Genomic DNA, 15,869 nt, shown 5'->3' with positions numbered 1-15,869 from the left:
ATAAATTACTTAATTTACCTAATAAATAAAAAAAGGAAAACTGTAAAAAAAAAAGAATCTTTGGCTTCCGTCCAAGTTGACGAAAGATATTCAATGATCACTAACCTCATCTCTTGGAATTGATTCTTTAAACCCAGAAAGTATAAGTTCAGATAATACGATTGGAAAGTAAAGCATCTGCAAAACAAATTCTTGTCGATGGGTCGAAAAACTTTCCTGGGAAAAAATATTGTTATAATGTAACTATGAATAATGTACAATTTAAAAACTTAAAAAAAGTTAAACAGAGTATTCTTATCATACGTATTCTTTCTTAGTAATAGAGTATCTTTTATATATCAGTACAAATGGCAATAAATACTGTATCAAAAACAAATACAAATAGCCAGTCATTTATAAAAAGATACTTGTTACTCGGGAAACAACTTTTTGAACCATTTATTTGTGTGTGTGTTCTTCTTCACTTGTGGGGACGTTATAATGAGACGATTAATTTAACTATTCGTTTGTAAAAGAGTAGCCCAAGAGTTGGCGGGGATGACTAGCTGCCTTTCCTCCAGTTTTTTACTGCTAAATTAGGGATGGCTAGCGCAAATGGCCCTCGAATAGCTTTGCACGAAATTCAAAACAAAAAACTTTCTTCACATGACATTCGAGAAGAGCTTAGATAATATATTTAAATTAAATTTTGTACAGTTTGTAAATAAGGATAAGAGAGAAATATATTTCAGTTTTAATTCAGCATTTAGTTTGTATGCTTGTTTATTTCTAATGATATTTTTTATAAATACCTTATACTCACCTCCCAAAATACATGATGCAGAACTGATCTGTATGAAAACATACCACAAATACTTAGGAAAAACCAGAAAATTAATAAAACAGCAGACGATTGTTTCCCGCCTCGTCTTCCCAAAATTAGCAGAAATAATACCAGAAACTGTAAAGAGAAAACATTTACATTATGAAAAGAAAACATGACGGTAATATTAAACCGGGAAAGATACTAAAATATAAAAATAAAGGTTAAATATTTTAAAGTTTATAATTATGCTCAATTAGAACACTTTTTGATAGATAGAAAACCCCATTAACTATTGATTCAGAGCTTGTAAATATGCTGAAGTGCAGCTTATGTCACGTTATTTGGTTTGTCTGGATAATCTTCTAATTAATTTTATTTTTCGTTGAAAACTTAATGATTTTATTCAAACATGGTTTTAGGGTTTTGGTTTTTTTCTTTCGTTCTATTAATACTTATACAACGATTCATGGAAAAATTTGTACTTTAAAAACTCTGAACAATTACACGAACCGCTAAGCGGTGGATAATAAATATATGGGTAAAACTGTGGGGCGGCTGTTGGGTAATATTAACGTGTATTCGTACCCTGTGGATGTAAAACCCCTTTCTATACTTTTTACCATAGGTTAAACTGTAAAAGTGGCGACTATATCCCACTATTTGATCAGACATGAATGGGCTGTAGTTAGTTAAAAATTGTTTCAGTTGATCAGCGGTCTTCACTCTAGTCTACCAGTTGAAAGCGAGGGATGGCTATGTACAAGTAACCTTTTTGGTAGGAGTTTGGAGAATTTAGTTACGGCATCCGGTTCGTCATCACGTCGTAAGATAAAGTTTCATTGCAAATGATTTTTGTGATTGGTGAATTTTGTTACTTGTTGTAGTACATACCTTACTACACATAGAAGATCTGACTAAACAAATGCTTATGCAAAAATGGTAATATTTTATGTTTTCAAATGTTCAGGTTATTAAATATATTTTAAATTCAAGTCAAAATATGTTAAATTACAATTGATGTTTTTTGCAGAACGATTTTGTTTTCACTGTGATTTATTTGTTAAGTAACACTGTTCACGGTACCCCTAATACAGGCTAAGATATTCTCTCACCCCCATAGCTTTATGTAATTTTGAATGGTTCAAAATGATTGTACAGTGTAACGGATTTACTGATGTATATTTATTTTAATATCGATGTTTCAGTTAAATATATATTCAGAAATTGATATAGCTTATATTGTTAAATGTATATTGCGAGTCCCGCTTATTCTCTAAATTTGTAGAATATTCTCGAATTTAAGAATCATCAATGTATGTTTCACATTGTTGCCAACTGAACTTTCGAGAACCTCGCCTAACTTTATAAATCGACACACCAAGAGATAGTTTTCAGATTATTGTTGTTGTTTTTACAGTTAGTATTCTATACACCTCAGAAGCTATAACTGTGATAAACGCTTATTAATTGGAAAAATACCGATATTTGACCAGGAACATTTATAGATTTCGAACATTAAAAAACGTTTAACTTCAGTGAATTTACTTCGGATGTTAGTTTATTTACGAGAACATTAGATATCTTCCTCCATGAAAAGTCAGATTGAAACCGCGTGAGACCACCCAAGAACAGAACTAGCTAGTTTCCCTGAATGAACTGTACCTATATCACCTTATTAACGGTTCACGATTAATTCACTGATCGTGAACCGTCGATAAAATATTCAGTTCCAGACCAGATAGAAGACTCAGTATTGTTTGTAAGTTTGCAAAACGTTTTGCATAGATCATTATTTGTAATAACCGTTATTAAAATTGTACTGTTATTTACATATTAAAATATATGTGTTAAAAAAAAAAATTTTGTGTATTAATATTGTTGGCAAATATTGTAAATTGATTGCTTATCAACATTCAGTTAATCATTAAATTAAAAGTAAAATTTCAGGCTATTTGAAATCGTAAAACGTTACATATTATTCCAAGACTCATCCTGAATAGATTATAAAACGTAACAAGTTACGATCTATTATAAGTTTTTTATTATTTTCACCAATCAGTTTTGTTTTGTTTTTATAAAACTACCTGTATCGAAATCAGTATTCGTAACGAAAACCGCCATGTCATAAAAATGATGTAACAATAATGCACCCGTCACAAGTTGTCCGGTAAGGAAATGTCCAGTAACTAAATGTTCGTATCCAAGTATCCAGGGGCCCGGCAAAGCCAAGCGTGTTAAGGCGTTCGACTCGTAATCCGAGGATCGCGTGGGTCGAATCCCGGTCGTGCCAAACATGTTCGCCCTTTCAGCCGTGGTGGCATTATAATGTGACGGTCAATCCCACTATTCGTTGGTAAAAGAGTAGCCCAAGAGTTGGCGGTGGGTGGTGATGACTAGCTGCCTTCCCTCTAGTCTTACACTGCTAAATTAGGGACAGCTAGCACAGATAGCCCTCGAGTAGCTTTGCACGAAATTCAAAACAAGCAAACAAACCAAGCATCCAGATCCCCTTATGTAACTTTGCGCGAAAATTATAGAATTAACACATCTCTGTATTTTGTCATACACTACAAGGTGTTTAAATATATATTTTTCGCTGCATCGTTGTAATTGTTTATTTTTAATTTTCAACGTGATTGCAGAATTTTAGTGTAAAAGAAATTAAATATTTCAAACATACAAACGTAATAATCTTCGTGCTAGCTGAGCAGAACTCTTCATTGTATACTAATTGGTCTTGGAAATAACGCTGCAAAGATAGCACTAGTTCTGCAAAGGACAAACCAAGAAGCAATAGGCAAAGTCCCTAGAAAATGTTCAGAATACGAAAGGTTATTAAAATCTTTATAAAGAAATGAAAACAAAATCATTCCTTTACCTAGAAATAAACAAAAGTACTTCGATTTAAAGGCAGATTTGAATCATTTTAATGAGGAATAGTTTGCATATTCCAACTAGTAACCATTAGACGTCATTATTATAGTATAAATAAATATATACATTTTTTAACAGGCAAGACTGAGAGTAGTCTCCAAGAAAGATGACCTTTATGATCCAATACATCCATTCATTTAATAGAGGGGTTCGTGACTTAATTCTAGCTGTGTTATACTTATTAAAGATTCATGTTTTTTATTTAGTTTTTTTTTGTGGATCATTTTAACTCGGAATAAAGTATCTCCGCATAATTATAGCAGTAGGTTGGTTCCTACCTATGATGAAGTGACATATTAAGTTATGAAGGGTCCCACACAAACAGAAACGGAATTTATAAGATATTACTTCATAAATCCTGCTTAGACCAAAAGAGGTAATGAACGGAATGGGCTAAACCGCTCTAAGTCAAAATTAAAACTAGCTTAAGAACCGTGATATTGGGTGAAAGGCCTCATCAGCACTGGATATAATGTGGTTGACATGTTATTATACACTGTTCATTACGTTAACTTTGAACGTTTTATTATTAATAACTTATATTAATTATTATAATAAAATAGGCATACTAAACACATATATTCACTGTGTCTTTCAGGACATTCATAAATAATTTAAGATTATTCAGCATTCAAAAACGTTTTGCATAATTTATTTGTTGCTGAAAAAAATTGTCATATATTTGTAGAATTCACTAATGCTTTATGACAATCTTAATTTTAACCAAGAATAACTCAAAATATATGATTACTAATTATAGCTATGTGAATGAATCAATCTGAAGCAATTATTTTGTTAAGAGACCTGAACGAATGAAACTAAGTTCTATTCGTGAAAACAGATTCATTACAAAAATCTTTACAAACCTTAGTATGAAACAGTGTGTATGTAAGAAATTATTGACATGTGAACTCCCTCGTGAGTGATATATATATATATATGTATATAAGTTAATAAAAACAAATAACGTTATATCCGTTTCAATACAAAACATCACATGTACAAAGGCTACTGGATAAAAGTTTCTACTTAATTAAAAAAAACGTTTTTATATATTAAAAGTTATTTTAAATAAACAAATTGGATACTGCGGAATTGAAACGTGAAATGTTCTTCATAATTCCTGATTTTTGTTATACTTCTTTAGATTTTTCTTCCATATTCTTTTCTGAAATAAAAAGGAGCTTTTTGTTTTGTTCTTTTATTATTAACAAATGATTTGCAGACTTGTTGAGAAGTACAACTCGATAATTTATTCATGAAGTAGAAGTTACTCCAATAATACTAATCTTAGATCAAATTAAGGACCTAGTCATTTTCACCAATTGCTCATAATATTCTTATTGAATTTTACGAAGTTAAACCTACCCCAATTGACTCCATAAATGAACCGAAATAAACCTTATCGAATAATTATACACGGACCATTTCAAATCTTTAACATCTAACAACAAAATGGTCAGAAATGTTTATATTTCCAAATTATTCATTACTTCAAAACAAGTATATCTGAAGGATAATTGATATGATGTGTTTCTGCTTAGCAATATTATAATTCATGTTTGTTTGTTTTGCTTCAAAGTTTTTCATAAGTTTAACCTGGTAAATAAAATCCCGCCAAGAGGCAGCAATCTATACTAAATAAAATAATATAAAGTTTACAGAACAACAAGAAAGATAAAATACCACTTTGGTGATGCTAAGAAAGGTCCAAGAAACAGGACTTTGTCTTCTGGAGATCTTCGACAGATAAACTTCAAACGGAGCCAAAAGCCACAACAGAACACAAGGAATCCAAACAAGGACAGTCGTGTGGAAACAAGGTGTGAAATCTGGCCATTCTGCATACCAAGTAACATCCAAGTCCTAATACATAACATAGATATAATGAACTTAGAAAACAAACGTATTTTACGATTTGTTTCATTAATGACTAAAATTAAAGTATTTTGGAGATATTGTACATTTCGGTAAAAACATTTCGATACATTATTATCTGTCATTACTACTATTATTATATATTATCTGTTATACATGTTCATAGTTTCACACTTATTCCAGATTGTTTGTCTTAGAACGAAACCGCATTGTACTATCTGCTGCGTCCACGGCGGAGATTCGAGTCCCGAGTTTTAGCATTGTAAGTCCGTAGACTTACAGCTGTCTCACCGGGGGAATCTTGTTGAGAAATTGAACATATTCTTCTTCGAACTCGCTTATGTATTTACTGACGTCAGTAGAAATAATTTTCAATTGTTGCCTCCTTTTTACAAATCTTACGAGATGTTTACTCTACGAGAATACTTCAGTTTTACTTATATCATAATTATTGTTTTTTTTCTGTTATAGTAAACACGCCGAATTATAAATACTTGGTTTGTAAAATGACCTTAGGAAAGTTACAACTACAAGAATAATAGCTTCCACATAAAATTGTCTAACAAGCTCTGAGAGGCAATAGAGATGCTGAAACTCAACGTGAGAATTCTCATAATACAGCCCTAGAGTGTTTCCATATTTCTGCACCAATATACTCTGTTTGCAGAATTATGTTAAATTCACAGTATTCACAGAAGCCACCATTTTCTGATTATATAATTATATAAACGGTTATGTAAGCCTAACTTTTGAAATCTTTGAGCTCCAGTGGTAAGCGGCTTGTCTGCGGACTCACACCATTAGAAAACGGGTTTCGACTCTCGTGGTGGGTAGGGCACAGATAGCCCATTGTGTAGCTTTGTGCTTAATTCCAAACAAACAAAACAAACCACTGACTGTTATTCTACTATCTGATAAAAAGGACAATGTTCAAGTTAATAAAAAAAATACGCGTGTATTTGATAACGTGACGCTACAGCTGATAATCGCGGTGTTATCTGTTTTAACGTTAAGTAAACTTTGCATGTAAGGTTAAACAGGCCAAGAATTCATTGTTATCGGTTTGGTTTTGAATTTCACGTAAAGCTACACAAGGGCTATCTGAGCTAGCCGTCCCTAATTTAGCAGTGTAAAACTAGATGGAAGGCAGCTAGTAATCACCACCCACCGCCAACTCTTGGGCTACTCTTTTACCAGTGAATAGTGGGATTGACTGTGACGTTATAACGCCCCCACACATAAATGGCAAACATGTTTGGTGTAACGGGAATTCAAACACGCGACCCTCAGATTACGAATCGTTTGCCTAAACAACCTGAACATGCCGGACCTTAATTGTTATGAGAATAGGTGCTGCATTTTGATTTATGCTTTCAGTGGTACAGCGGCTTGTCTGCGGACTCACACCATTACTGAGTACCGGAAATTATTTTTTAGGAGGTACTAGTGTCAGGACTTAGTTAAACTGCTCTGTAGTTTTATGTTTCAAAGTAGATTTTTTCTTTTTCCAAAATAGGTGCACTTCAACCCAACTGACTGTTTCTACGTTTTAGTTGAGTGTGTGTTTTTCTTATAGCAAAGATGCATAGGGCTATCTCCTGTGTCCACCGAAGGGAATCGAACTCCTGATTTTAGCATTGTAAATCCGAAGACTTCCCGCTGTTTCAACGCCGGACTTTTAGTTGAAAATTTCGTTTATGCTCCTAATAAAAATTTCTAAATGCATTTAGTAATTTATTATTCTTTAAGCCACTGCTTTATATGAATGATATTTTGTTGTTATATTCATATTTAAATGATAGTTTAATATATTATTTTATGAAATAAATATTAATATTGATTTATTTCTCTTCGTAACTGCTACTGGTATCAACAAAACAATATATCTAATCACTTGTTGTTAGTTTGTTTGTTTTTTTGCAATTGAGTACAAAGCTACACAAAGAGCTATCTGTGCCCTGCCCACCAAAGATATCAAAACTGGTTTCTAGCGTTATAAGTCCGCAGACATACCGCTGTGCCACTAGGATGGTTGTTTGTTCAGAATAATTTTTCCAAAGCTACACTGGGCTAGCCCCATTTTTGAACTGATAGAGAAAGGCAGCCAGTCAAAAGCCTCCAACGTAAATCCTTATGCTATTATAATCGAATATTGAGACTTGACCATACCTTTTTAACATACTAACAGCTCTAAAGTGTTAAAACTGGACAACATGGGCCCATGGATTCACAGTTTGGCACCCTAACCATTGAGCCACGTGCTGCCCGTGATGTTGACTTATGTATTTTTACACAATTCTTTATTACAAAACAATTGTAATTATACTATAAACACCCATAATTTAATACCCACAGTTAAATATGTATATTCGTGTTGTATTAACGAAACTTAAGAAACATACAAATTGTTTTCTGATATTTTCCAAAGTTTCATACTTCACAAACAAGGTTATATAGATTTGCTACATTAGTTGTAGTTTATTTCAAAAGAGAATGTTGGTTTGTTTTGAATTTCGTGCAAAGCTACTCGAGGGCTATCTGCCCTAGCCGTCACTAATTTAGCAGTGTAAGACTAGAGGGAAGGCAGTTAGTCATCACCACCCAGCGTGAACTCTGGGACTACTCTTTTTTCAACGAATAGTGAGATTTATTGTCACATTATAACGCCCCCCGGCTGAAAGGACGACCATAATTGGTGTGATGAGGATTCGATCCCGTTACCCTCAGGTAACGAGTCGAGTGCCTTAACCACCTGGCCAAGTCGGGCCTAAAAGAGAATGAATGTTATATAAGTAGACTATCTTCTCCCCTCGCGTTTTTTTATGAATACAAGATTATTTTTAAACAAATGACTGAACGACAGCAAAGACCCATAATTTGAATATTTGATTAAAATTCCAGTTGTGGAACGAGACTTAAAATTTTCCTTTTTGTCCACATCCCCCCAGTGTGTTAGCGTAAGAGATTATAAGGTTAAAAATCGGGGTTTGATAAGCACAGATAGCCTTTGAAAAACTGTTTAATCTAGATATTATGAATTATTTTGTGAGAAAATATTTTATGATCGTTTAGTAACAAGAGAGTTAGAAATGATTATTATAAAGTAAACATTCTGACAAGTGTAGTTACGTAACTCTCGGTAAGAGTCGTGCATTGTGTTTCTACCTCACTGATATAGGGATTATTAAATATCACATAAATTTATCGATATCGAGTATACAGCGAGCATACTATGTGTGTTTTTCTTATAGCAAGGCCACATCGGACTATCTGCTGAGCCCACTGAGGGGAATCGCACCCCTGATTTTAGCGTTGTGAATCCGTAAACATACCGCTGTACTAGCGGAAAGCGGCGAGCATACATGTAAACAGTGTAAGATGAGTGAGAAACCTAGAAATACAGAAAAATAGAGCTGACGATAGGTAAAGTTACAAAAAGGAGTTCAGCAAAAGAAAAATTAAATACAAAATTAATCATCCTAAGCCTAACGGATGATATATATTAGGCTTTGACAGACAATTTTTGGAAAGACAAGGACAGACGAAGGAGCAGACAATTTTAGAAGTATAAGATACAAAAGTGGTATACTCGGATAGTTTAAAGATAGATAGAAAAATAGTTCAGGTTGTCAAATGAAATGCTAAAACAATTGAACAGGTCTAAGTCAACTTTTGACAAGAAGAAATGAACTCTACAGTGTTTATAATATTCCTGTGATGTCTATAGCGTAAAGAACTTGTTGTGCATACGTTTATCTTATTCCGAATATATATATTATTTTGAAAACAAGTGGAGTAGGTACTATTTGTTGCTTTTTTTTTTAATTTATTGCCAAAAAGTCACAGACACCTACTGTAGAAGAATCCTTACCCAACAAACAACACGATATACATTTGTACTTACTAGATAGGTATAAGTAAAAGCTTTTAATTGACAACTGGCGAGCCACAACTAGGATTATAAGGTAGTAAACAGCGTTAGAAGAAAACAAGAACGACAACAGTAATAGTGACGAAAATAGTTTAAAGATTACAATTACACTGTGAACCGTGTCAAATTTTGATAAACTGATAGAAATTGAGGAACGTCTTGGGTTAAAATGCAGTGTTTTCACTGCGGGGAATCTAACCCTTGATTTTAGCGTTCTAAGACCTTATACTTATCGTTGTTCCATGATGGACCTCAATGGGAAGTCTGAAGGCTTCCAGAAAACCGAATTTCGACACCCCTGATGAGCACAACAAAGGTAACTTTGTGCCTTAAAATAGTGTTTTATAAAATACAAAACAATGAGTGAAAGTTACCATTTTAAAGAGATTTGAGCCATGTTTGTAAGGTAGTAATTTGGGTTGCATAATACTAAAGTAACTTATAGCAACATATGCAGTTCGGTTCAGTAATTATTTTGAAATAGGTCTCTACTTACAAGTTATATACTTTAATATTTAACTTTCTATTACTTTTGGATAAAAATTTCAATCTTAAAAGACAGACTGGGTTCTGAGAATGAGAAGACAGCTTAATTTATATAACTTATGTAATAGAAAATATTTATTATATTATCTATGTTTGTTTCGGTTTAATATATATTTGGAAATGCATGTAACTTATATTGTTAAATATGGATTGCGAAAGTCCCACCCGTTTTCCAAATTTGGAGATTTTCAAGCGTAAGAATCAACACTATACGATGTATGTATACAAAATACTAGTATTATTGCCTCAGCTGAAATTTCCAGAAAATTTCGTTTATAGTTTATAAATTTACGCGCCAAGAGACAGTTTAATAATATTGTACACTATAAACCTCTGACTATAACTGCAGTAAACGCTTATTAACTGGAAAACTACAGACTTTTAACCAGGAATGTTTACAGATTTTGAACATTACAAAACGTTTAATTTCAAAGAAATAACTTCGAACGTTAGTATTTCTGTGAAAACATTAGACATTCTCTTCGGTGAAAAATTTACCTGTGTTCAGTGAGACAGCTTCCGTCAACAGAAATGTTTTAATGTATCAACACAGAAATAACTCGCTCTCCATGAACCGTCGATAAAATATTGAGTTCCAGATCAGATAGAAGACTCAGTATTGTTTGTAAGCTTATAAAACTTTTGTTTATAAATCATTATTTGTAATAATCATTATTATCAATTGTGTTATTGTTTGTGTGTTAAAAAGAAAATTATGTGTATCAATCTTGTTGCCAAATATCATAGATTTAACACATATTAACATTCAATTGACGTATAAATTCGTATTAAAGTTTTATGCTATTTGAAATCGTAATACATAACACAATCAATCAGAAACTCGTCCGAAATATATTATAATATGTAAGAATGAACTAGGGGCTCGTGTCCGAGATCTGAATTAGAGACGAAATTAATTCTAAATTCAAATTATAATTCAATTTATATTTTTCAGTGCCAACAAGATTTGATCATGTCTGATTATCAAGCTTTTCTTAAATCACTTTTCCTCGAACAACTAGAAAATATGAAAAAAAATTGCTCGAAACTGCCAAAATCTTAGAATTAGAGGTTAAAAAATCAATGAGCAAAATCAGTAAAAAGGCGTACTATTGAAATACTACTCGATAATGACTTGTTTTCTGAAAAAGCATTAAGGGAATATTCTAATGTCTTCTCTAGCTAATCAGAATTGAGTAAGAAAGATAAACTAGAAATCCAGTTAAAACTCACACAAATCAAGCTTGAACAAGCCCCTATCAAAGCCGAAAAAGTGAAGGTGCAAGCTTGTATCGAAGCTGAAAATGGAAATAAACGTCTCTAGGCTCAAAAACCCCGTATCGAAGCCAAAAAAATTAGGCTGAAAGAAATGGAAATGAGACTCAACTCCGATCGACAAAGGCAAAATGAGTTTGTAAAAACTAAGATGATTATGTCTAATTGTGGAATTTAAACGCTGAACAAGTGACGACCTCAAAACTTATTTGAATGAAAAGAAAGTTGAAACACTACAAGAAGTATTTGCTCTTTTCGATGATTACACATAAAGCCACTTTTCTTGAAAATAAATTCCTGCCATTTCTATCTGTACCCATTCAGCCTATGAAAGCTGAGGATTCTTCTAAATATCTAGTTCCTCTTGTTCAAAATTTTCATACAAATGAATTAAAGTTCATCAAAATAATCAAGGCCTGCCTGTCATTTTTGTGAGAAACCTGGTCATGTTATGTTCGAATGTTGGTGTTTGAAAAAGAGAAAAAAGCAACACTCGCTGCGTTCGTGTCCATATATGAACGTAGTTTCGCCACTAATGAAAAGGCTGCCATAGTTAGGGAAGAATTTATACTGTTTGTGTCTGTTGGTTCTGTGTCTTTAACAAATGAGACTGCTAATCTCATACCTCATAGGTATACAATGTGATACTGGGACGACTCAGTCGTTGTGTAAGAAAGTATACAGATACCTTTAGGTTTGACTTTTGCCACTGGTGAGTCTTTTATTTCTCAGGGTATTGAGGGTGGCTTTGTTAATTTTCATCTTTATAATATTTATTTAGCATCAGACCTAATTTCGGGACCAGTTTTGATTGGAGTAAAACATACTATTCCAATAAACGGTGTATAATTATTGCTGTGAAACGATTTGGCTGGAGAAAAATTGTTGTCGAGTCCAAAATGGTTAGCCAGCTAATCACTGTATCATCTAGAGATGTTGTTGTTCAGAAGAATCCAAACGCGTTTTCCTGCTGTGATTCGTGCTCACGTTAAGAAATTAAGCTAAACGCAAATGATAAACGTGTATTCAGATGATATCGTAGATTTGTCTTAAACATTTTTTTTAGATCAGAGGGGAACATGTAAGTAATTGTCCTACTGATATTTCCTTGGTGAGTGACAATAATGGACGTGAGAAATCTAGTTGAACTGATGGAGTTCCCTTTGCTAGAGGTCAACTAATCGTCCAGCAAGAAAAGAATACACAGATTTCTTAATTAGTTAGATAAGCACTTCCAAAAATGAACTGGAGAAAGTTCTAAATGGTTATTTTTCAAAAATAGTGTGCTCAAGAGAAAATGGAGATCATTATATATGCTAACTTCTGAGGACTGGGATGTATTTTATGAGATCACTGTTTCCAAAAATATCATTATAAAATATTGAAAATTGCCCATAAACTCCTCATGGGAGGTCATGCAGTTGTTAACAACTCATGTGACAAAATTATAAGACATTTTATTTGGTCAAAAATTAGGCAGAATGTTTCCGAGTTTCATAAAACTTTTCATGCATGTCAACTGGTTGGGAAACATAATCAGAACGTTGCTCCTTTGAAACTTATCCCAGCTTTCAAAGAACACCTCAGTCATGTGATTGTTAATTGTGTTGACCAAAAGATAGCATTTGTGTTTAAGCACTTTCATGTGTTATGTAATTTTATGAGAATAAGTGTGTTTGTGTGTTTTCTTATAGCAAAGCCACATCGGGCTATCTGCTGTGTCCACCGAGGGGAATCGAATCCCTGATTTAGAGCTGTACCTCCAAAAACTTACCGCTGTCTCAGCGGGGGACATTTATTTATGAGAATAAGGTTATTTCTATTGGTTGCGTTATGCACTGTCATGATCATTGAAGTTGTATAATTCTTTGAGAATGTATTACATTAATGTATTATCATCAAATATGTATATATATATACACACACACATATAATATGTTAATGAGAAATTTTGCAACGCCAATTTTTAATTCTTTAAGGAGAAAGGAGTGACGATTTTATTATTATATATTTATTTTACTATCTGCGTTTATTTCGGTTTAATATGTATTTGGAAATGCATGTAACTTATATTTTAAGCATGTATTGCGAAAGTCCCGCCTGTTCTATAGATTTATAGAATATACTCGAGTGTAAAAATCAACAAGGCCCGGCATGGTCAGGTGGTTAAGGCACTCGACTCGTAATCCTAACATACTCGCCCTTTCAGCCGTGGGGCGTTATAATGTGACGGTAAATTACACTACTCGTTGGTAAAAGAGTAGCCCAGGAGTTGGTGGTGGGTGGTGATGACTAGCTGCCTTCCCCCTAGTTTTAGTAGTATGGACGGCTAGCGCAGATAATCCTCGAGTAGCTTTGCGCAAAATTCAAAACAAACAAACAAACAGCAAATAAATACCTTATTGAATAACACGTGGTGGACAAAACAAAAATATCCCATTATGTAACTTTGTGCTTAATTTCAATCAACTAAATAAGTTCGAGTCAAAACTTCAGGCTATTTGAAATCGTAATACATAACATAATAAATCAGAATTCGACCGAGATAATGATATGTGACATTTATAAGTACTAAATACAAAGGTACATAAGGCAGATAAATGTGTTACATCTATTTTTTCTTTCTTTCTCGTAAAACAAATAAGTCTATTGGAAATTATGTCATATATAATATGCATATTTCGCTCGTTGTCATAGGTACTGGCAGTTATCAGTTACAAATGTTATTGTTTGTTGAGTTTCTATGTTGATTGATATATACAACATGGCCAAAAGTATGTAGACACCCCTTATAATTAGTGGGTTCGGTTATTTCAGCCACATCCATTGCTAACAGGTGTTTAAAATCAAGCATGCAGCCATGCAACCTCCATAGACAAACATTTGCAATAGAATGGGTCAAACTGAAGAGCTCAGTGACGTTCAACGTGGCACTGTCATCAGATGTCACTTTTCGAACAAGTCAGTTCGTCAAATTTCTGTCCTGCTAGAGCTGCTCCGGTCAACTGTAAGTTCTGTTATTATGAAGTAGAAATGTCTAGGAGCAACAACAGCTCATCCACGAAGCGGTAGGCCACAAAGCTCACAGAACGAGACCGCCAAGTACTGAAGCGCTTAGTGCGTAAAGATTGTCTGTCCACAGTTGCAACTCTCACTATCAAGTTCCAAACTGCCTCTGGAAGCAACGTCAGTACAAGAACTGTTCGTAGGGAGCTTCATGAAATAGGTTTCTATGGCCAAGCAACCGCACGCAAGCCTAAGATCACCAAGCACAATGCCAAGCGTGAGCTGGAGTGATGTAAAGCACACTGCTATTGGACTCTGAAGTAGTGGAAATTATTATTTTTAGCTATTAAGAGTTAATGCGCAGAAAATCGCAGTTCTCTTTATAATAATTTTTACCCCATGTATACTATCGGTAACTCAGTTCTCATAGTCTCCTGTGCCCCCACCTCAAAACAATGTCTTGTTTTACATTCTTGAAAAGTACTCTTTTTTTTTTGTTGATAACCCCTGACCTTTTAATATCTTCTGCACATCATTGCTTGTTGTGTAGTTTTGTGCTTAACAGTATAAACAAACAAAACAAAATATGTAAAAGTATAACTCACGCTAATTTATGGTTTTGACTTACAGAATTTTGTTAGTTTTCTGAGGGGTTGACACATAACTTACCCAGTATGATGACTTACAGAAGGATTGCCCACGGACAGACATGACAGAAATGATAACTACTTTAGACTTATTCCTTTAACTTGACGATCAGAAAAAGCAAATCGTGATTTCTTCCTCAGGTTTGTTTTCCTTTTAGTAAATGTAGACAACGGGTTCCAGTCGGTAGAATTATCCAAAGAGGACGTATTTTACAAATTATGGTCAAAGCCACAGACGCAACGCAAAGTTCTCCCTTGCCGAAACGACCGGGCAAGCGATTCAAATTAGATTACTTTTCTGATATCAGTTAAAATGTTTAACAATTTGTCATTTGCAGAACTCATAGATCTGGATTCCATAAAACGTCACCTCACGAAACGACGGAATTAGGTTACACACTACGAACTGAACAAAACTCTTCGCGATCATTTAACACATTAGACTGAAAAGAAGATAAAACGTAATTATGACGGAACCTAAGTCGTTGGGTCAAAGAGTTGGAGAATCACGTATCTAAATTATCAGACTTGTCAATATAAATATACGCTACGCAAAGTTCTTCCTTGCCGAAACGTAGTAGGAAACTTTGTTTTTGTTGTTTCTAAGAAGAAGTGTAACTTTATAAAATTCAGCGTGTGTTAATCAAACGAACCCTATAGACATACACACACAGCGCAAAGTTCTTCCTTGCCGAAGTGTATATATATACCACACAGGACCAACTTGTGCACTTCGCAGATCGATCGAAAACAACTTGTATTATTACTTAGGAGTTATCTAGATGTTCAATGCAATCTTATGACGTGTCATTCCTTGTGACTCCAACGATAACTGCTCCACTTTAAT

General features: G+C 33.8%; 1 protein-coding gene across 6 annotated transcripts in view; it reads right to left on the bottom strand.

Moving 5' to 3' along the window:
* The window catches only part of LOC143223430 (multidrug resistance-associated protein 1-like), a 67,888-nt gene extending 52,131 nt beyond the window's left edge, over window positions 1-15,757 (bottom strand). For 5 of the 6 annotated variants that reach the window (XR_013012913.1, XM_076451407.1, XM_076451410.1 and 2 more), the window contains exons 1-5: window positions 15,045-15,757; window positions 5,426-5,605; window positions 3,486-3,611; window positions 803-940; window positions 106-216 (exon numbers count right to left, since the gene is read on the bottom strand). Coding sequence is in view for 5 of the 6 variants with exons in the window: in XM_076451407.1 (XP_076307522.1) it covers window positions 106-216; window positions 803-940; window positions 3,486-3,611; window positions 5,426-5,605; window positions 15,045-15,086 (597 nt within the window). In the remaining variant the exon portion in view is untranslated. The remainder of the gene's footprint in view (window positions 1-105; window positions 217-802; window positions 941-3,485; window positions 3,612-5,425; window positions 5,606-15,044) is intronic. The other variant, XM_076451408.1, reaches the window with a different exon arrangement.
* Window positions 15,758-15,869: the final 112 nt, after the last annotated feature.

This window comes from Tachypleus tridentatus, chromosome 8 (genome assembly GCF_004210375.1).
Source record: "Tachypleus tridentatus isolate NWPU-2018 chromosome 8, ASM421037v1, whole genome shotgun sequence".
Classification (NCBI taxonomy): domain Eukaryota; kingdom Metazoa; phylum Arthropoda; class Merostomata; order Xiphosura; family Limulidae; genus Tachypleus; species Tachypleus tridentatus.
The sequence above is the reverse complement of the archived record's forward strand: the minus strand, read 5'-3'. Positions and strand labels throughout refer to the sequence as shown.